The 18,483-nt window shown below is 48.2% G+C and overlaps 2 protein-coding genes and 4 non-coding genes across 9 annotated transcripts; all 6 read left to right on the top strand.

Moving 5' to 3' along the window:
* Window positions 1-14,827, top strand: PABPC4 (poly(A) binding protein cytoplasmic 4). 3 transcript variants are annotated; one of them, XM_065857298.2, is made up of 16 exons: window positions 1-128; window positions 839-1,061; window positions 6,764-6,957; window positions 7,261-7,376; window positions 7,853-7,992; window positions 8,484-8,578; window positions 9,188-9,325; window positions 9,922-10,017; window positions 10,515-10,787; window positions 11,056-11,143; window positions 11,313-11,432; window positions 11,989-12,116; window positions 12,756-12,849; window positions 13,304-13,434; window positions 13,524-13,623; window positions 14,484-14,827. In XM_065857298.2, the coding sequence occupies exons 2-15, from the start codon at window positions 869-871 to the stop codon at window positions 13,608-13,610; spliced, it is 1,893 nt and encodes a 630-aa protein (XP_065713370.1). In that variant the 5' UTR covers window positions 1-128; window positions 839-868; the 3' UTR covers window positions 13,611-13,623; window positions 14,484-14,827. The 3 variants fall into 3 exon arrangements, with proteins under 3 accessions (XP_065713370.1, XP_065713371.1, XP_065713372.1); XM_065857299.2 differs by lacking the exon at window positions 1-128 and adding an exon at window positions 171-363; XM_065857300.2 differs by lacking the exons at window positions 1-128; window positions 11,313-11,432 and having other exon boundaries at window positions 171-1,061.
* LOC136112650 (small nucleolar RNA SNORA55) lies at window positions 8,109-8,241 on the top strand. The gene has a single exon (XR_010652923.1). It is a non-coding gene; the product is annotated as a small nucleolar RNA SNORA55 (small nucleolar RNA).
* LOC136112651 (small nucleolar RNA SNORA55) lies at window positions 9,645-9,777 on the top strand. The gene has a single exon (XR_010652924.1). It is a non-coding gene; the product is annotated as a small nucleolar RNA SNORA55 (small nucleolar RNA).
* LOC136112652 (small nucleolar RNA SNORA55) lies at window positions 10,291-10,422 on the top strand. The gene has a single exon (XR_010652925.1). It is a non-coding gene; the product is annotated as a small nucleolar RNA SNORA55 (small nucleolar RNA).
* LOC136112653 (small nucleolar RNA SNORA55) lies at window positions 11,572-11,692 on the top strand. Its single transcript, XR_010652926.1, has one exon. It is a non-coding gene; the product is annotated as a small nucleolar RNA SNORA55 (small nucleolar RNA).
* A 776-nt stretch (window positions 14,828-15,603) lies between the features above and the next one.
* PPIE (peptidylprolyl isomerase E) lies at window positions 15,604-18,300 on the top strand. Of its 2 annotated transcripts, XM_065857119.2 has the most exons (10): window positions 15,604-15,652; window positions 15,736-15,834; window positions 15,949-15,992; window positions 16,274-16,300; window positions 16,470-16,551; window positions 16,647-16,747; window positions 16,865-16,988; window positions 17,070-17,255; window positions 17,812-17,954; window positions 18,040-18,300. In XM_065857119.2, exons 1-10 carry the CDS (start codon window positions 15,622-15,624, stop codon window positions 18,106-18,108), a joined length of 906 nt encoding a protein of 301 aa, XP_065713191.1. In that variant the 5' UTR covers window positions 15,604-15,621; the 3' UTR covers window positions 18,109-18,300. The 2 variants fall into 2 exon arrangements, with proteins under 2 accessions (XP_065713191.1, XP_071655143.1); XM_071799042.1 differs by lacking the exon at window positions 15,604-15,652 and having other exon boundaries at window positions 15,746-15,834; window positions 16,274-16,358.
* The last annotated feature ends 183 nt before the right edge of the window (window positions 18,301-18,483 follow it).

Here is an 18,483-nt window from a genome sequence, read left to right as displayed (position 1 = left end):
CGGGCGGGGGGTCGCTCCTCGCCGGGCGCCACCGCCTCCTCCCGGCGGCCTCTCCTCACGCCGCCGCGGCGGCTATAAAGGGGCGCCCGCCGCCCGCTGCCTCCTCTCCGCTCGCCGGGCCGCAGCGCGTGAGTCGGTGTCCGGGCCCAACGGCGCCCCGGGCCGGGCCGGAGGGCAGGGAGGGCGCGGGGGAAGCGCGGGGGCGCCGGGCGAGCGCGGGGCCCGATCCGACCGCTCCTGTCAGCCCGGCCCGCGCTCAACCGCCGCCGCGTGGTGTCGGTGGCCCCGTTAGAGCAGGGCAGTTCGATAGATCTAAATATATATATATAAACTTGGCGGAGGAGATTTAATTTTAAAAGAAAGGTTTGTATTAATATTTGTGGATTACAGAGACGTTTATTTTTCCTAATTTTTTTGTTTAACGTCAGAAAATCCAGCGGCCTCCGCTTTGGGGAGCTGGGGATAAATTAGGCTCTTAACGCAAAATAAGGGATGTGGGTTTAGGGAGATCGAGGAGGGTTTTGCCCCAGAGCTGACAGGGGAAGCATTTAGGAGCCAGTTTATGAATTTTTAGCTTTATTTCCGGGCCCAGCTCTCCTGGAGGTTTAACTTTGTTTTTTGCAGGTTTTTCAGGCCGCTCTCTGGTGTGGGGGAGCAGCCGATCCCCCTGTCCCCCCACATTCCCCCCCTCTGGTCACCGGCCTCCTGCCATTCCCCCTCTCCCAACCTCGCCCCCCTGCTTAGTGAGGCTTTTAAATAAGATTTTGCCTTTCCCCGCGGTTTGAATACTTAACTGAAAGCTTGACTTAAAGAAACTTCAAGAATAAAACCCTCTTAGTTCCCGGTGGGAGCGCGTGCTGGGTGGAAGATGAACACGGCCGCCAGCAGCTACCCGATGGCGTCGCTGTACGTGGGTGACCTGCACCCCGATGTCACCGAGGCCATGCTCTACGAGAAGTTCAGCCCTGCCGGGCCTGTCCTCTCCATCCGCGTCTGCAGGGACATGATCACCCGCCGGTCCCTCGGCTACGCCTACGTCAACTTCCAGCAGCCAGCGGATGGTAAGTGATGTGTGCAGCCACATTTAGGGCTTTTCCCTTTGCTTTTATTCACTTTTTTCCGCTCACTTACACTCCTGTTCATGTGTGTTGCCCTGTAGCTGCCTACCAAAATGTTACAGGGTAAGTAATCACTGGTGATTGAAGTTGGAGTACTACTTGGTGTCTCTGAAATACTCTGCAAATGCACATCTTGGTAACATCTCTGATAGACTGACCTGTTTTTCTCACTGATATTAAACTTTGGAGGCTTGGGTTTGCTCCTCACCTAAGAGAGCAACCTCCACTGTGTTCCCCTTCGTTCTTGTGTAGGTTTGGGCTATTTGTGTGGGTGTTTGTGCAGTCATCAGAAGAAAGCTCAGTGCGGGTTGAATGTTTGGTTTGGGTGGTTCAGCCTCTGGCTGCCCACCCAGTCTGATTTAATATCTGGGAGATCGGGTGGGCTGCAGGCAGCTGTGTTTGTGCAAGCAGCCCAATGGATCTCTTGGTCTGGGAGGTGATTTTCTTGTATTAATGGGAAAGAAGATGCATTTTTCAGTGCATGGGAAACCAGGTTGTCTCACACCCAGAAGCCAGGTTGATTTGCTGTTGCCAGACTCTTTTTTTTCATGCTTTAACTTGGCTCCTGCTCAAGTAGTTATCCCAGAGCTGAAGCAGCAGTAGCATGTGAAAGATGGGACAGAAGAGGTCATTTTGGAACATGTCTTTTCTGGAAGAAAAATGGGTCAGCGTTTTCTGCCCTAGTTTTCAGAGCCTTTGCCTGTTGGCTGGTGCAAGTTTATTGCTCTCTGCTGTGATGTAGCAGTATCTGGATTGTCACATCCAAAGGATAGATGAGAGTGAACTTTCCCCTTGAATTCAGAATCAATTCACAACAGCACAGATGACAGCAGCAAGTAAAATTTCCTTTAGCCTGTAGTAAGTTATCCCGTTTACATTTTTACAGACAGCAGAGAGTAGCCTGTTTGCACGAGGTAATACATTGACTTTGGATCAAAGCATTTGTTGTGTAGAAAACATAAATGTTGTTACAAAATTGTATTCCTGCAAGCTGGCAGAGCCTGGGATTGAGCTCTTGGCTGGAACGTTTGGATTTTCCATACTCCGTTGTGACTCCATGCCATCCTAGCTTCCATTCTCCCCCACTTCAAAGCACCTTCTGCGCATCCTTTCCGTGGGATGCTGGCTGATCTGATGCAGCGCTGCTGAGCCTTCCTCTTGCCAGGCTGATAGAAAGGTGAATTGCACCCCAGTGCATCATTTCTCCTTCATGAAACTATCCAAAGTGCATCTTATGCAGGCTAAGCAACGTATTTGTGTTTTAAAACTTCTCAGTGAGGAGGGGAGAACCTGAGAGCCTGTATCTGTGGTCCTCTTGTGCTGTGATCAGCCTGTCTGCTCTGCTTGCCTCTTACAAAATCCACCTTGGTATGTCCATGTGCTGTGCAAGGAAGGGCACATTATCTGGGCTCACCCACCTTTGTCCAGGTTATGACCTCATTTTGCAGGATAATTAAGCAGCAGAAATAAAGCCAAGAAAGAATGCAAACCTCAGATAAACGTCAGGAAGGTAGAGGAGATCCATATAATAAGTGTAGTTACGATGTTAAAAGAGGGACTAGTCGCACCTGCTTGCTTTAGCACAAAGCAGTTCTGCTTATCATACCAAGATAGGTGGCCTTCAAATGTATTTCAAGGTAATCTTTTGTGGTGATAAATAGGCAGGAATTTCGGGGGAGGTTGCATCATTCTGGGCTCTTGGTGAGGCAGCGGACATTTTAGGAAGTCCTGGTACTTCAAGTGATACTTTGACAAAGTAAGTGGTGTCTTATTACTGGTAGATCGTAGAAGGTCAAGTGATTTCAACCTAATCATTGAGTTAATATTGGGAAGGAGAAATATTCCAACTCCTCTGCCCTCAGGAGGAAATCTGTTCTGAAAAGCCAGAATTTCTTCTGTCTGGCAAACTTTGCATAAGTAGAACACAGCTGCTGTACCCAGTGTAATGCAGCAGGACATATACTGCTGATTTGGGAAGGTGAGCCTGTTGGTGGTGTGTCGTGATCTCAGAAGTAAATCCTGAATATGAAGAACAGAATTCTTATTGTCAAATGCAGGAATTTGGCTTTAGTTTTCCAAGTGGCAGTACTTGGTCCTGCCTGCACGAGGGCTTTCGGAGAGGTAGATGGATCTGTATTTTCTTCCAGGAATCTATAATCGGAAGTGTGCGTGGACTTTATTCTACTAAAGATGGGACTGTTCTCTAGTATTGTAGGGATCTGTTTTGATTTATAGGTGATGATAGATGCTACAAAATACCACTTAAAGTAATCAAGAAGCTTTGTGCTCTGAAAACTTTCAGGCAAGTTAATGTGGACACATTTTAAGTATGGTTGAAGGGTCGTAGGTGTTAAAGGGTACATGATAGTTTGGATTTCTTTGGCAGCTTTGTAGAAGGATGAGTGCTTTGTAAATCTGAAGAAAGCCAAATACTTTGTGTGTGAGGGAAATAGGACTCTGTCCATATGACTAGAGAAGGACACTGGAAATAGTCAAATAACCAGAACTCTTCCCCATGATGTGGGGCCACCAGGAGATCCCATTGTCACATCCTGAACATGCTCTGCACTTCCAGGGTTCTGCTGTTCCTCTGATTCCAAGCCTGCCTTTTTCTGTGTATTTTAATTAGCTGATGGAGTGATGCTTGACCCTGGGAGGGGTTACTGTCTGGCCATGCATTGTCTAACTTGTAGTCTGCTGCAGAGAAGTTATTTTTGTGAAAACAAGCTCTACTGGCTTTGATTGCAGTTCTTTGGCGTAATAACCACTGAATGCTGAATCTGTCCTGCTCTGATAGGTGAAGGAAGCGCTTCAAAGTTCTGCCTAGTTCAGGCTTAGCTGTGGTCCTTAATATTTGTTTTTTGACTGTGAAGAAGGGAAGGAAGACAAATATTTCATTTGAAAGAAGAGCTGAATTTCATTTCTCATGTGTTCCTCATGCAATTTAATTGCATTTCAGGATTTCATAACATTGACAACAGTCCTGACATGACAACTCAGATAATGAAGCAGAGAAACTGTAATCTGGCTGTGCAGATAAGCTGTTCTGGAAGTACAGAGAAAACAGAACATTTCCCAAGCCAAGAGGGAGCCCAGAGCTCAGGTTAAGATAAGTGACTAGAGAAAGGTGTAGAGGAGCACAGATAAGCTTTTAGTCTCTTTTCTTCCTCAAAGAAGAGAAGCAAATGTAACAGAAGACCTATGTAACATAAATGCAACTGTGTTGTTAGGAGGGAAGAGTGGTTGCTTACATACGCTTCATTGCCAACAGTATTTTCTCCTAAGTCAGTGGTCAAATAATTTAAGTTTCTGTATGCAACCTCTCCTTTTAAAAATAAGTGGTTAAATTTATGCTGTGTGCTTTTGTTGGGTCTTTTCTGCTTAGTGCAGTCGCTAATTCTGGCATTGTGTGAGCTCTGCATCACGGAGCCTGGAAGGGAGAGGAGTTACTTTGAGGCCTAAGGCAAGGTACAAGGGGTGTTCATCCAGCAGGCCATGGAAGAGGAATGAAAAGGAAGCGTGAAAGGGGTTAAGAGTGTGTATAATGTTATGTATGAGTTGCAGTTGAGTCTGCTGGGGGGCTGACAGGAACCAGTGGGAGAGAAGAAGCTACAGGAACTGAAATGGCTGAAGCTTTGTGATTTAAATAGAAGGAAAATGAGAAGGTGTTTGCTCAGATTAAGGAAATGAATCAGATGTCTGAATCATTCACATAACTTGTGCCAATCCTTTCCAGGATCTCTTAGGTCCTCGTGGAGCGTGGTTGCATTTCCACCTGTGAGTATGGCAGATCTTCCTCAAATCAGGGATCCATCGAGGGCTGCTGCTCACAGGAGGTGTCAGGGTGGATTTCAAACAGAGTGTAATAATAGAGTGGAATACCAGCAAGCTGTTGAAAGAGCAGTGCAATAGTATCTACTGAAGTATACACTTGGGAAGCTTGAAAGAACTGGGAGCAAGTTCACAACTAATCTCTGTCGGTAGGCGCTGCGGTGTTTCACAGTCCCCTCTGCCTGCGTGCCGCTGCTCCATCTGCTTGTCACCTTTCAGCAGGAGCCCTGGTTCTGCTGCAAATGGTATATACAACCGGTCTGTGTCCTTGCCAACGCGTGCTTCAGGAGGACCTCTCCTTGCTATAAATAAACACTGCCAAATTTGAGAAGCTGGACCAAGTCGCCTGCTGAAGTACCTACTAGTAATGGACTGCAGGGAGAACCTCAGTTGCACTGGTTCCCGGTAGCAGCTAAGGAACCATTTTAGCGTGATTGTTAGTTGAATTTAGCATCTTTTGACTAAACAGAGCTGGTAGAGTCCTAGCAAGTATAACTTCCCTCCTTTTTATTTGATTTTTACTGCAAGTCGGACTGCTTCAGGAATGAAATCCAGCAGAGCTTGTTTCCCAGCTGGGATTATGTGTGCAGGACTGGGGAAAATAGGAGAATTGCAATGGCACCGCTTCAGTGTAAAAAGCAACAACAAAACATTTCCAAAGCGCGTGAACAATTCTGAGAAACTTCCGTGCAGTCGTTCAGAGCGGCTTTGCAGGTAGGGAGTGCAGGAGATGTCTGTGAGCAACGTCCCATTGGAGTTTGTAGAGGTGGTGCTGTGAAACTCTTAGTTACTCTGGAATTGGTATTTTCCTTGAATTTGCTGCTCCTGAAATCTAATCAGCAAGGGAGGAATTGAGACAAACAAATCTGGAAAACTAGGGTTCTGCCCTGTTAATATTCCTTGATTTTAATGCCTGTCTGTCCCTCCCTTTCCCTGCTTCATGCTGGGAATTAACAAGCTTGCTTTTTCTCTGTGAGCTCCATGTTGGGAGTGTTTTCTGGCACACAAGAGTCCCAAGCATCTCAATTTTATGAACAAGATCCTAATGTGTGTACGTAATGATCCTTTTAATATATCAGTAGGTAGCAGAAATAGAATCCTGGAGGGTGGTTTCAGTGTAGGTTAGAATGACGGTGCTGGGGTTGTAGAGCTTAGATAAACACTTCTCTGTTCATCAGATCGGGTATATGGACTTTTTTTTCCAGAATTTTGTCCATTTTTGCTGTCATCCTTAGGCTGAGCAGCTTGGGGATCATTTTTTGGCCCCATAAGTTGCAGAGGGTGACTTGTGTCTTCTTCCCAGCCACATGCTCATGCACGTTTTCCCTGACTTGACAGGGAGATGATCCTTTTCACTCAATAGAAATGACTACTGGTAGATATGAGCTTCGTGTAAAGCAAACAAGCCGAACAGTCACTTTTGTTGCTTCCTTCCCCTGCCCCCCACCAGGGTTTCCTCTGTTTCCTTTCCTTCTTTGGGTGCAGCAGTTTACCTTTATAATAATTTACCTCTATAATAACTAAGACTATCATAAACCCCAGGTGTTTCGACATGAGTTTTGCTGTGGTTGTTCAAACATTACCATCATGTAAGCTTGAAATAGTCTATTAAACCTATTATATACTTAAACATGACCGTACTGCAAGGACCTCCTTTGAAACATTGAGTTAAAAAGTCATTGAATCAGTTGCCCATTACATTGCCCCAAATATCTCTGCAAACTGAGTAAAATTTAGGGGAAACGATCACCCACATGATGGAAACCTCTGTTTTTTAACAACCCACAGAAATGTGTTCTTGACTTCTCTTGCAGCTGAGCGTGCTCTAGATACCATGAATTTTGATGTGATCAAAGGAAAACCCATTCGCATCATGTGGTCTCAGAGGGACCCCTCCTTGAGGAAGTCAGGGGTTGGGAATGTCTTCATTAAGAACCTGGACAAATCCATTGATAACAAGGCACTTTATGACACATTCTCAGCGTTTGGGAATATTTTGTCCTGCAAGGTGAGATGTGGTTACTTTGCTGAATTCTGTTTTAGTGGTGACATCAGATATGTCCCACGTAGGAAGTGGAAGGGATTCATTTTGCCAGATGAGGAGTGGGGTCTCTAAAAGGCAGAGTTGACCAAAAGGTCAGAGATTAATGAAATTATGTCAGATTTGGTTATGAAGCGTGCAAATCTGAAACACAATAACATCTTCCTAATGTTGACCCTTGGCAGTAAGCTGGTTTTGTGGGCTGGCCTTGTGGCAGAGGAGAAAAAGTGTTCGGAGAGCTGATGTTTTCTTTTCCTTCCACACGTCCAGGTGGTGTGTGATGAGAATGGCTCTAAGGGCTACGCATTTGTGCACTTTGAGACCCAGGACGCTGCAGATAGAGCCATCGAGAAGATGAACGGCATGCTGCTCAACGACCGCAAAGTGTGAGTGTCACAGCCAGAAGCAGCAACGATCGCATGAACCGTGATGCGTCTGGGTATTAACAGGGACACACAAGGCACTGGTTCTCCTGGCCCGAGCCTTGGGCTGCTACCTCTCCACTCCAGGGCTGGTGAGTGACCCTGCCCACGCCATGGCCTGTTCCCCCTCCATTCCAGGGCTGGTGGGGGTCCCTAACCAAGCCTTGATTTGCCACCTCTCTGCTGGTGGGCTGGGGGGGTTTCTGTGGCCAGTACTCTCTCCACTGCAGAGCTGGGTGGGCATCCCCAGCCAACCATAGCACAGGTGATTTTTCTGGTTGGTCTGTGGCTTGTTTGTCTTTCCCCTGTCACCCTTTCTTGTCCCCATTCCCAGCTCCTACTACACACTCATATTTTATTTTGGCCTCACTACTACTCACATGTTATTTTTCAGCTCTTGAAAACAAGCTGCTTATTGGGATTTTCATTCTTTCTTACAGATTTGTTGGGAGATTCAAGTCTCGGAAAGAGCGGGAGGCTGAGCTGGGCGCCAAGGCAAAGGAGTTCACCAATGTTTATATTAAAAACTTTGGGGATGATATGGATGATGAAAGACTAAAAGAGCTCTTCAGCAAATATGGTAAATACGGAAACACTTGTAATGAGGCTGTGAATTCATGACAGGACGGACGGAAGCAGCATAACCCTGTGCTGTTGTCTCTCTAATTCATGGCCAAACGGGGTCATGTCAGAGACGCATCTGAATCTTTCCCATTCCTTGCGATACCGTGCTGGGCTGGGGATACGCGATGCAACAGGACAGCAGAGGAAATCCAGACGAGCTCCCTTTCACCACAGTGGGACTTGTCTCTACACCTTTGCAACATTTATCGCCTTCAGCTTTGGGTGGTACAAAAGGAACCTGTGCTGCTTTAACAGTGCTGCTACCGTCTGTGTTACCTCTACGCGAGTCACTTTGAGTTGAGGTGTGGGTAGTAGTTGTGCCAAATGTTGGACAGGAGGCAGAGGCTGCCCAGCAGATGAGAGAGACAAGGCTGGGGCTATTATGTGAAGTTGAAAAGTCTTGAAATAGTTTTGTGATGTTTTACTAACCCTGTCCCTTGGTAACAGGTAAAACTCTGAGTGTTAAAGTGATGACAGACCCCACTGGAAAATCCAAAGGCTTTGGCTTCGTAAGCTTTGAAAAGCATGAAGATGCTAACAAGGTATGACTGGTTTTTACTCTGCTTGGGTATCCTCAGAGAAGAAAAACCTACTTGATTTTTCACAGTAGCCTGTTACTAAAATGAGAGAAGGTGCTGCCTCAGACATAACCTCTTCTAGATGTGGGGACTTGGAAAACTTCTGCACCTTACTAGCTTGCCATTCAGGGTTAACTTGGCATTTCTCAAGATTATTAGATCCGCACAGAATGTTGTGGTATAATCAAGAAGGTTAATTGTGGTAGAAGTACAATGCAGGGCTTCAGGAGGAAGAAGGAAGAGGAGTAAGAATGTTGCTTAGAAATCGTGTTCTCTAAGCGGAATGCTTGCTAAAATTTGACCTTAGTTACAAGAAGGGGTGGGGATAAATTCACCAGTTGCGGTTAATCCAGCGTTTACAGTGGTGGTGTCAGCATGGTCTCCTGATAACTTCAGTGTCGTTAATTAGCCCGTCGTTACACGGAAGAAGCGGTGCAAAGGTAATGTGTCAGCTTTTGGTTATTGGCTGACAGGGAGGGATACAATGTGAACTTTGGACAGTCCTGTTCTGAACAGGATCAGATGCTGTCTTGTTTCAGCAGTTGACAGGTTTCTCTTGAACCCTCTGTCCAGGCAGTGGAAGAAATGAATGGAAAGGACATCAATGGGAAAATGGTATTTGTGGGCCGAGCACAGAAGAAGGTCGAACGCCAAGCGGAGCTGAAACGGAAATTTGAACAGCTAAAACAAGAAAGACTCAGCCGGTATCAGGTGAATAGTCTATTCCTTTTCTGAATGAAAACACCGTTTTTCAGTTTGTTGGCAGACTTGAAAGTAATTGAGGGAGTACTTGGTTGTTGTCCTATGAGAGATCCTGGGAGTTAAAATGTAAAGGTGACTCCGTGGTATTTGGTGGCAAAGGGAGCATCAAGGCGTGGTCTTGCAGTAAAATATTTAGGAGGACATGAGAAAACAGTCCTGCAGTCTCCTTTATTTTCAGACGGGGAATACCTAAAAGGATGGATGGAAACAGCATAACCCTGTGCTGTTGTCTCTCTAATTCATGGCCAAACGGGGTCATGTCAGAGACGCATCTGAATCTTTCCCATTCCTTGCGATACCGTGCTGGGCTGGGGATACGCAATGCAACAGGACAGCAGAGGAAATCCAGACGAGCTCCCTTTCACCACAGTGGGACTTGTCTCTACACCTTTGCAACATTTATCGCCTTCAGCTTTGGGTGGTGCAAAAGGAACATGATGCTAAATTAAGAGTTTTCAGAGAAGTTGCAGCTCTGGCAGATGGATGTCAATGTGCTCAAGATTTTCTTTAATGTTATTATTGTCTTATTGTTCTTTCTCTTCTAGGGTGTTAACCTGTACATTAAAAACCTAGATGACACTATAGATGATGAAAAACTGAGGAAGGAGTTCTCACCTTTTGGGGCAATAACAAGTGCCAAGGTATTGTGGGACTTTGGGAGATTTGGATTTTAAAGCCTGAGGAAGGAACTGTGATCCACATGGGATTGAAGGGCAGTTCTTGTATCTCCTGGTCATTGCCCTGAGAACATCTGGACTAGTATATAGACAGATTTATTTGGGCCTCGGTGGGGTTTTACTGAGAACTTGCTTCATTTCATCATGTAAAGAGGAGTCAGGAGGTGGCAAACATGCTTGTTTGAGATGACTCCCAATGAACACGATGTGACATTTCCCTGCCTGTGTTTAGAGGCAGCACCAAATCTTTCCCATTCCTAACTGTGCAGTGTGAGCCTTGGGGATACATGGTGCTCACAGAAGAGCAGAGTAAATCCAGGCAGGTGACTTGATTCAGTGAGTACCTGTCTCTACACCTCTGCAACAGTTATGTCTTACCTGTCTGAAATCTGACACTTAATGTGGATTTTTAGGCCAAGTTCTTGTCATGGTTCTCCACTAGCAATCGATCTTTACTGCAGGTGATGCTGGAAGATGGACGGAGCAAAGGGTTTGGCTTTGTCTGCTTTTCCTCTCCAGAGGAAGCTACGAAAGCTGTGACAGAGATGAACGGACGGATTGTGGGCTCAAAGCCCTTGTATGTTGCACTCGCACAAAGGAAAGAAGAGCGAAAGGCCCACCTAACTAATCAGTACATGCAGCGCATCGCTGGGATGAGAGCCCTGCCTGCCAACACAATCATTAATCAGTTCCAGCCTGCTGCTGGGGGGTATTTCATGCCTGCTGTGCCCCAGGTGAGTTGAGCTAGTGTGGGTTTTTTAACCTGTCTTGGAGCTTTGATGGTTCAGCTGCAGTAACCTCGTTGAGCCTTTCTTATGCCCATAAGCAAATAACTGCTGATGAGGGCTGCAGTCACTGGAGTTAGTTCTGTGACTTCCCAGCTGCCTGTTCTCTTAATGCGAATTGAGTGTTGAGTCCTGGCACCAACTGCCAAAACATGTTGTAAACAAGGTTTGTTCCTCGCTTAGGTGTTGCCTCTGAGCTTGTCTGATCTTTCTTCAGGCTCAGAGCAGACCCACTTACTATGCACCCAACCAAATGACGCAGATGAGACCCAACCCACGCTGGCAGCAAGGAGGGAGACCGCAAGGTGAGCACGCTAGCGACAACATTTTGGTTGTGTGACCCTCTCGGCTGTACTTTCCACCAGAGCGATGCATGCTTTCCTTTCCACGCACAAACCCAACTGCTTCCTGTAGCTGTGTCCTGACTTGCCGGTCAGTTCTGTTTTGAGGATTTCCCCTCATTTCTTCCATTAGGCTTCCAGGGAATGCCAAATGCCATGCGCCAGTCTGGACCACGGCCAGCACTGCGCCATCTGGCCCCAGCTGGCAATGCTCCGGCCTCTCGTGGCCTCCCTGCCGCTGCCCAGCGAGTTGGTAAGCTGTGCGCCTCCCAGGCCCTTCCCCTTGGCTGGGAGGGAGGAGGATGCTGTTGAGATCTGATTTTTTTTTGACTTCCAAAGATGGTTGTCAGCTCTGGATAACCAAAGGCCACCTGGAGCAAGGGGCAGAGACAGCGCCTGAATCTTTCCTTCCTGTGCAGTGCAGGTCTGGGGACAGTTGGTGCGACAGCACAAATCCAGATGGCTTGTTTTCCGCTGGTTTGGAGCTCATCTCCGAACACCTCTGCAACATTGACCACACAAAACCAAAACAGACTGTAGGCTATGGATATTGTTTTCAGAGTAGGCCATCCAAATACACTTTATTCCAGTGAATAACTAGAAAATATCTTAAATGCAGGATGTGGAATGCATGGTGTAGTGTAGGGAGAACAGCTCCCTAAAGTAGCCAGTTGCATTTTCAAGACACCCGTTTCTAAAGAATTATTAGACTCTGCAGGCTGTAGTCCGAATTCAGCAGTTAATATCAGACATCCCAACTTGAGTGTTGCTCCAGGTGTGTGCAGTTCTGTTCTCCTCTTCTTTTGCAGGCGTTGGCACCGCAGCGCAGAATTTAGGTCCTCGCCCGCCCGTCGCTGCCCCCGCTCCCCGCGCGGTTGCTCCGTACAAATACGCCTCCAGCGTGCGCAGCCCTCACCCCGCCGTGCAGCCTTTGCAGGTAACACGGGGGCTGAGCTGGGAGGACCCTGTGGTCACTTCAGTCCGGCAGGTTTTCTGTGCAAATGAAGAGTTTTTACCCAAATTTCAAGCTGCTTTTAGAACCCGGACAGGCATCATGATTTCAAACTTAACCTGGCTGTTGTACCTTTGCCAGGGCAACCTCATTGGTTTCTCTGTCTTGTACTTGCAAACCCTTTTTTACCCACATTTGCTTTAAGAATATTTTTCTCAGTTCTTTGCTTTCGCATTTTGCAACTGTTAATTCTCCTCCCTCTTTGCCAAATCCTCATTGAAGTCACAATTTGCTTCTCTCAAACCTCTACATTGTACAAAAAGCAGGCAGGGATGTTGCTCTTTCTCAGTTGTGCTGTTTGTCTCAACGTGCTTGGTCCGGTTTCTGTAAGAGATTTATGGGTTTTGTAAGATATTTCCAGTGCCTGTGTGTGATGTTATGTGGTTTTGAGTTCAGGACTTGGAGGAAGCCCGTTTATGAACCTTATCTGTCCTTTTCTGAAACTTGTCTGCTGTAAGCTTGTCAAATATTCTGTTTTAGGAGATAGTATCTTCTTATTGTCTCTAAATATGAAGCAATCAGCTTAGTATGTGTTTCAAAAGGCTCATGTCTGCCCTTCTCTAGGCGCCTCAGCCTGCGGTCCACGTGCAGGGGCAGGAGCCACTCACGGCCTCCATGCTGGCGGCTGCACCCCCCCAGGAGCAGAAACAGATGCTGGGTGAGTGAAACTCTACTACTTACAGTTTGCATTTTGCTTTGGAAATCCCCTCGGATTTAAAGATGACTTTGGAGCTGAAACTCTGCTGTCTGAACCTCATTTGACCTCATTCATGGGGACCAATATGGAAAGGGGGAGTGTCAGGATGGAGCCAGGCTCTTCTTGGTGACAACCAGTGACAGGACAAGGGACAATGGGTGCAAACTGGAACACAGGAGGTTCCACTTAAATTTGAGAAGAAACTTGTTTGGGGTGAGGGTGGCAGAGCCTGGCCCAGGCTGCCCAGGGAGGCTGTGGAGTCTCCTTCTGTGCAGACATTCAAACCCGCCTGGACACCTTCCTGTGGAACCTCAGCTGGGTGTTCCTGCTCCATGGGGGGATTGCACTGGATGAGCTTCCCAGGTCCCTTCCAATCCGTAACATTCTATGACTCTATGAACTCTTTTTTCCCCAGGGGAGCGTTTGTTCCCTCTGATCCAGGCTATGCACCCCAGCCTTGCGGGGAAGATCACGGGAATGCTGCTGGAGATTGACAACTCAGAGCTGCTGCACATGCTGGAGTCCCCCGAGTCCCTCCGGTCCAAGGTAAGGTGCCCCAGTCCTTGAGATGGGCTGGATTTTGGGAGGCGTTGGTCGGGAAAACTGCATCTCAGCGGGTGCTGTGTCTCCCCAAGGTGGAGGAGGCCGTTGCGGTGTTGCAAGCTCACCAAGCCAAGAAAGAAGCTGCCCAGAAGGTGGGCGTGGTTGCTGCTACCTCTTAAACCAGGAAAACTGGTGAGTGTCTTGGTCATCAGCTTCACTTAAAAGCTTCCAGAATCAAAGTAAATCAGCTTTATTTGCATGGTTGTTAGTGAATGGCTGGAGGTCCCTGTAGGTCTCGGTGCAGCATTTGTCTGATTTTAGTTCACACTTTAAAAAACAAAACGAACCCCTAATACAGTTTCTCTGAGTCCTTATTGCAGAAGCTTTAGAAATATTCTTCAGAAATCCTATTTTAATTAAGTGTCAAAGACATTGCGTAAGCCCCTGAAGTGTTCCTGGTGGTTGGCATGGCAGGGAAGGATGATGTATTGAGATGAGTCGTGTGAAACTGCTAATGTGCAAAAGAAAATGAGAAAGACACAAGATATTGTCGTGACTTTGAGGCTAAATGGGCTGTTAATGCTCCTTCCTCATCCTGCCAATCATCTGCCTGCAGCGGGTATTGAAGTGCTGGTTTGGGAACATCACTTCATTGCACATTGTCCAAGTAAATGCTGTCCCTTGTTCGGAGCTGCCTTTTGTTAAACTTCCAAATAAGGTTTTGATTCTTTGAATGGTTCTTCTTGCTTTTGATGATCCATTTTTCTGTGGATTGTTTGTAATCGATGTTTTCAGCTCTTGCGGAGCTGTTGCGATCAGATGTCGACTCCAAATGGTGAAGAATGATGAAGGTTCTTATATTTTCATCCTTGTGTTTCTCAGTGGCTCCAGTTAACTCTGCTAAAAAGCTGAGGTTTCTTGTCAGATGATCAGAAATGGGTATTTTATACAACAGCTGCTCTGTAACTTGTAAATTCTAGTGGAGTCCTTGTGGTTTTGTAACCTGGGGAAGGTCCCCAGCTGGGTCAGTAACTCATCTTTGTCTTTTCTAGGATGCAAAGAAGCCAAATAGCCCCTTCATAGACATCAGCTCGAGACGTTTGAAGATTCTTCGCTGTCCTGCAGCTCTCATCATATCACATAGTTATATTGCATTTTGTAAACTAATCTTTCAGATCTTATTTAAAAAGCCAACTCTGAAGCTCTAGATTTCCAAAGGCAGAGTTGGGCGTGCAAGCTTTTCCCTCGCAGTCAGGATGGAGCTGCCCTTGGCGTCTTCTGAGGAGGACACTGAGGATTTATGGGTTGAAAAGTATTTTGTGGTTTTGGTTTTAACTTGACAAATCCTGTTTGGAAAGTCTGGAAAGTGTTTAACAATAAAGGAATAAAAACTTTCGCTGCGTTCGTCGTCTTTTCTCTATATTTTATAAGTAAATGTGTTACGGCTTAGTAAAATTGAACTGACAGACTGTTGTCATATTTGATACATTAAGATTGTGGTTTTTATTGAGTTATTCTGCTTGTTAATTTTGGACAATCACTATTTTGAAGCAGCTTTGTTAAAATTATGCCCCAGGCCGATTATGTTGGGTTTGGTTAGTGTCTGAGTGAGAGATGAATGTAACTAAGTGGTGATTTAATTAAAGGGTTTGGGAGGGTTTTTTTTCTTTCAAGTAAAGCAGAAAAAGGGGTTTTGCTCTCAGCAGGAGAGATGCTTTGCTGTTGTTTGTACAATTTCAGCTATTCTGAGTTATCTTTGAGATGCTCCTGTGGAAAGAGGGGCACCTTGTCTACCCTGGGTGGAACTGAGGTTCATGGAAAGCACTGGAAGCTGGGAATGGCCGCTCCCGGGGGAGCAGGACCGGTTCGGGGGGTTCCTGGCCCGAGTCTGTCCCGTTTTTCTAGTAAAATAACCTAAAATCCACTTTGAAAACGCCTTGGGGAAGCCGCTCGCAGCCCGCAGAGCGGCGGGATGGGTGGAGTCGAGTGAGGTGGGCGGGGCCTCAGGCGTGCGGGCGGGGATGTGAACACGTGGGCGGAGTTCTGAGGTGGGCGCGGAGACTCGGGTGTGTGGGCGGAGTTCTGAGGGGGCGGGGCCTCGGGCGTGTGGGCGGGGTCCAGCTGGAGGGCGGGGAGAAATGGGCGGAGCCGCCGCCGCGCCGTTCCGGGGTGGGCGGGGCCGCGGGGAAGATGGCGGCGACCAAGCGCGTCCTGTACGTGGGTGAGTGGCGGGGCCGGGGGTGTCCCGGGGGGTCGGGGCTCTCCGGCGGTGCCCGGTGACCGGTGCCCGGTGTCCGCCCGCAGGCGGGCTGGCGGAGGAGGTGGACGAGAAGGTGCTTCACGCCGCTTTCATCCCCTTCGGCGACATCACCGACATCCAGATCCCGCTGGACTACGAGACGGGTGCGTGACCGGGGGTGGGGGGACCGAGATCTCCCGGGTGGGTTTGTGGGGGGCATGAGACACAGCGGGACCGGTGTCCGCGCTGCCCTTGACCGCCGGTTCCTCTCTCTCCAGAAAAGCACCGGGGATTCGCCTTCGTTGAGTTCGAGCTGGCCGAGGTGAGGAAGCGGAAAATACTTGAGCTGCTGGGCCCCTCCTCGTCCCCCCGGGGGCTTTGGGCTGGATCTCAATGGAGACCCCGCAGCAGCGGCAGCCGCTGTTCTGCTTTCCCCTTCTCTTTTCCCAATATCCGTCAGTTTTTATAGCCCTGAGCGTTAGGAAAAGAGCCCTTTGGCAATCTTCTTTGCAAGGGAACGCTGGGGGGCGCATATCCTGAGCCTGCTTTTAAACATAGAGAGAAGAAACATCAGTAATCATTCCATTTCACCTTTTTTGGCAGGATGCAGCAGCAGCTATTGACAACATGGTACGGACCCCGTTCCCGCTCGTCGCCCCGGTCGCTCAGAGCGAGACCACGTGTGCCTGTATATAAAAACCAAACTGTTTTCCCCCAACCTCTGCAGGGATTCGGGGGGCAGAGTGATATTTTTTTTACCTTTTGGTGGGCTTTGTTGTGCTTTTTGTCTCCTCTGTAGAACGAATCCGAGCTCTTCGGCAGGACAATCCGCGTGAACTTGGCCAAACCCATGCGGATTAAAGAAGGATCATCCAGACCCGGTGAGGTGGTGCCTGGAAAGGAGGAGCGATCAGAGCTCCGTGCTCGTGCGCAGCCCCTGTTTGCTCTGCCCTGACCCTTCCCTTTGCCATCGCAGTCTGGTCGGATGATGAATGGCTGAAGAAGTTTTCGGGGAAGACTCTGGAGGAGAACACGGAGGAGACGGGAGAAAAGGCCCCCAAAGCAGAGGCGCAGGAGGTACAAAATACAACCGCATCCGTCTGTATCCTTAAGGCTGAGAGCGTGACGCCACATCTCCGGAGGCAGAGCAGAGCGATGGCACCTCAACTGGCTTTATTCTCTTTTCCCACCCAGGGTGAACCTCCCGCTAAGAAATCCCGGGCCAACCCTCAGGTTTACATGGACATCAAGATCGGAAACAAACCTGCGGGGCGGCTGCAGATCCTGCTGCGCTCGGACGTGGTGCCCATGACCGCGGGTGAGTGAGGAGGCTCAGCCTCCCCCTCTGCCAGTTCCGCTCACAGCACGGCTCCCACCGCTCCTCTTCTCCCCCAAACAGAGAATTTCCGCTGCCTCTGCACCCACGAGAAAGGTTTTGGCTTCAAAGGGAGCAGCTTCCACCGCATCATCCCCCAGTTCATGTGCCAGGGCGGCGACTTCACCAACCACAACGGCACCGGGGGCAAATCCATCTACGGGAAGAAGTTTGATGATGAGAACTTCATTCTGAAACACACAGGGCCAGGTAGAGCCACCTCCCCCAAACAGCTCAGTGTCGTCCAGGGCCCACGCTTGGTCTGTTTTGGCTCAGATCGTGTTGGTCGTAGCCACCTTGAATGTTGATCTGTGTTGCCTGTGCCTGATGGAATCTCCCATGGTCCGACCATCGCGTATCACTTGCATTCAGCAACCAGAGACGCATCTTTCTCTCTCCATTCATATGCTGATAATTTCCAGTGTTGCATAATGGAGAAAGCATTGAAAAACTGCTTTCTTGTTTGATTTTAAAGGCGGAAAATTGCAGCGTGACTACGAAAAGCAGCAAAAAGCAAGCAGGTTTATCTCCGCACAAACAGCTTCTCTATTACTGCAGTTAGCAATAGATGAGCAGCCTGGACTCAATGTGTTTTTCTGTGTGATTTATTTCCACCGGTTTCTGAGAAGTTTAATATTAGAGGCTCTCCTAAAACCAGCAGCATTTTGCAGAGCCCGCAAATGAGTTCGGGCCGAAGCAGCAGCTCACACGCTGGATCTCATCGCTCCCTCCCCAGCCCATAACACGTCCCTCTTTTTGATCGCAGGGCTCTTATCGATGGCAAACTCTGGCCCCAACACCAACGGCTCCCAGTTCTTCATCACCTGTGATAAAACAGACTGGCTGGACGGGAAGCACGTGGTGTTCGGCGAGGTGACGGAGGGCATGGACGTGGTGCGGCAGATCGAGGTAGGTGCTGCTCACAGCAGAGCCCCCGTCTCCTTCCCACCATGACGTTCTCTGCTTTCCACTCCCGCTGCTCTTTTCCCCAAAGGCTCAGGGCACCAAAGACGGGAAAACGAAGCAGAAGGTGATTATCTCAGACTGCGGGGAGTGCTCGTGAGCCCGGCTTCGGAGGGGCTGCGGTGGGACAGCCCCACATCCCCCGGCTCCTGTGGAAATAACCCCACGACGTTTGATGCGAACACCCTTAGGGGGTCTGACCCACCTGAGGATAAATCACGTCTCGGGCCACGCCGTCTTGTGTCAAAGGCTTTATATTTGGTTCAAAATAAAATATAGTTTGTAAAAAATACGGATGGCCTGTTGAATTCTCACTGTGTGAGGATGAGCTTTGCTTTTGAGAAAATATGCTTTATTTGTTTTCTTTTTTGCATTTGCACTCATCTTCTCAAATCCTGGTTCCAGGGGAAGCTGCACATGTTGGGGAGAGAAGAGCAAAGCCCAATCTCCTGCTTTTTCGGCAGCGGGGTTGCGT

This window comes from Patagioenas fasciata, chromosome 25, assembly GCF_037038585.1.
Source record: "Patagioenas fasciata isolate bPatFas1 chromosome 25, bPatFas1.hap1, whole genome shotgun sequence".
NCBI lineage: Eukaryota > Metazoa > Chordata > Aves > Columbiformes > Columbidae > Patagioenas > Patagioenas fasciata.
This window is presented reverse-complemented; position numbering and strand designations above follow the sequence as displayed.

Excerpts from the sequence above, each read along its gene's own strand:
- PPIE (XM_065857119.2), top strand. The coding sequence starts at position 15,622 with ATGGCGGCGACCAAGCGCGTCCTGTACGTGG. Across the intron at positions 15,653-15,735 it reads CAAGCGCGTCCTGTACGTGG|GCGGGCTGGCGGAGGAGGTG; the intron begins GTGAGTGGCGGG and ends GTCCGCCCGCAG. Across the intron at positions 16,301-16,469 it reads CAGCAGCTATTGACAACATG|AACGAATCCGAGCTCTTCGG; the intron begins GTACGGACCCCG and ends TCTCCTCTGTAG.
- PABPC4 (XM_065857298.2), top strand. The coding sequence starts at position 869 with ATGAACACGGCCGCCAGCAGCTACCCGATGGCGTCGCTGTACGTGGGT. Across the intron at positions 9,326-9,921 it reads AAAGACTCAGCCGGTATCAG|GGTGTTAACCTGTACATTAA; the intron begins GTGAATAGTCTA and ends TTTCTCTTCTAG. Across the intron at positions 10,018-10,514 it reads GGGCAATAACAAGTGCCAAG|GTGATGCTGGAAGATGGACG; the intron begins GTATTGTGGGAC and ends TCTTTACTGCAG.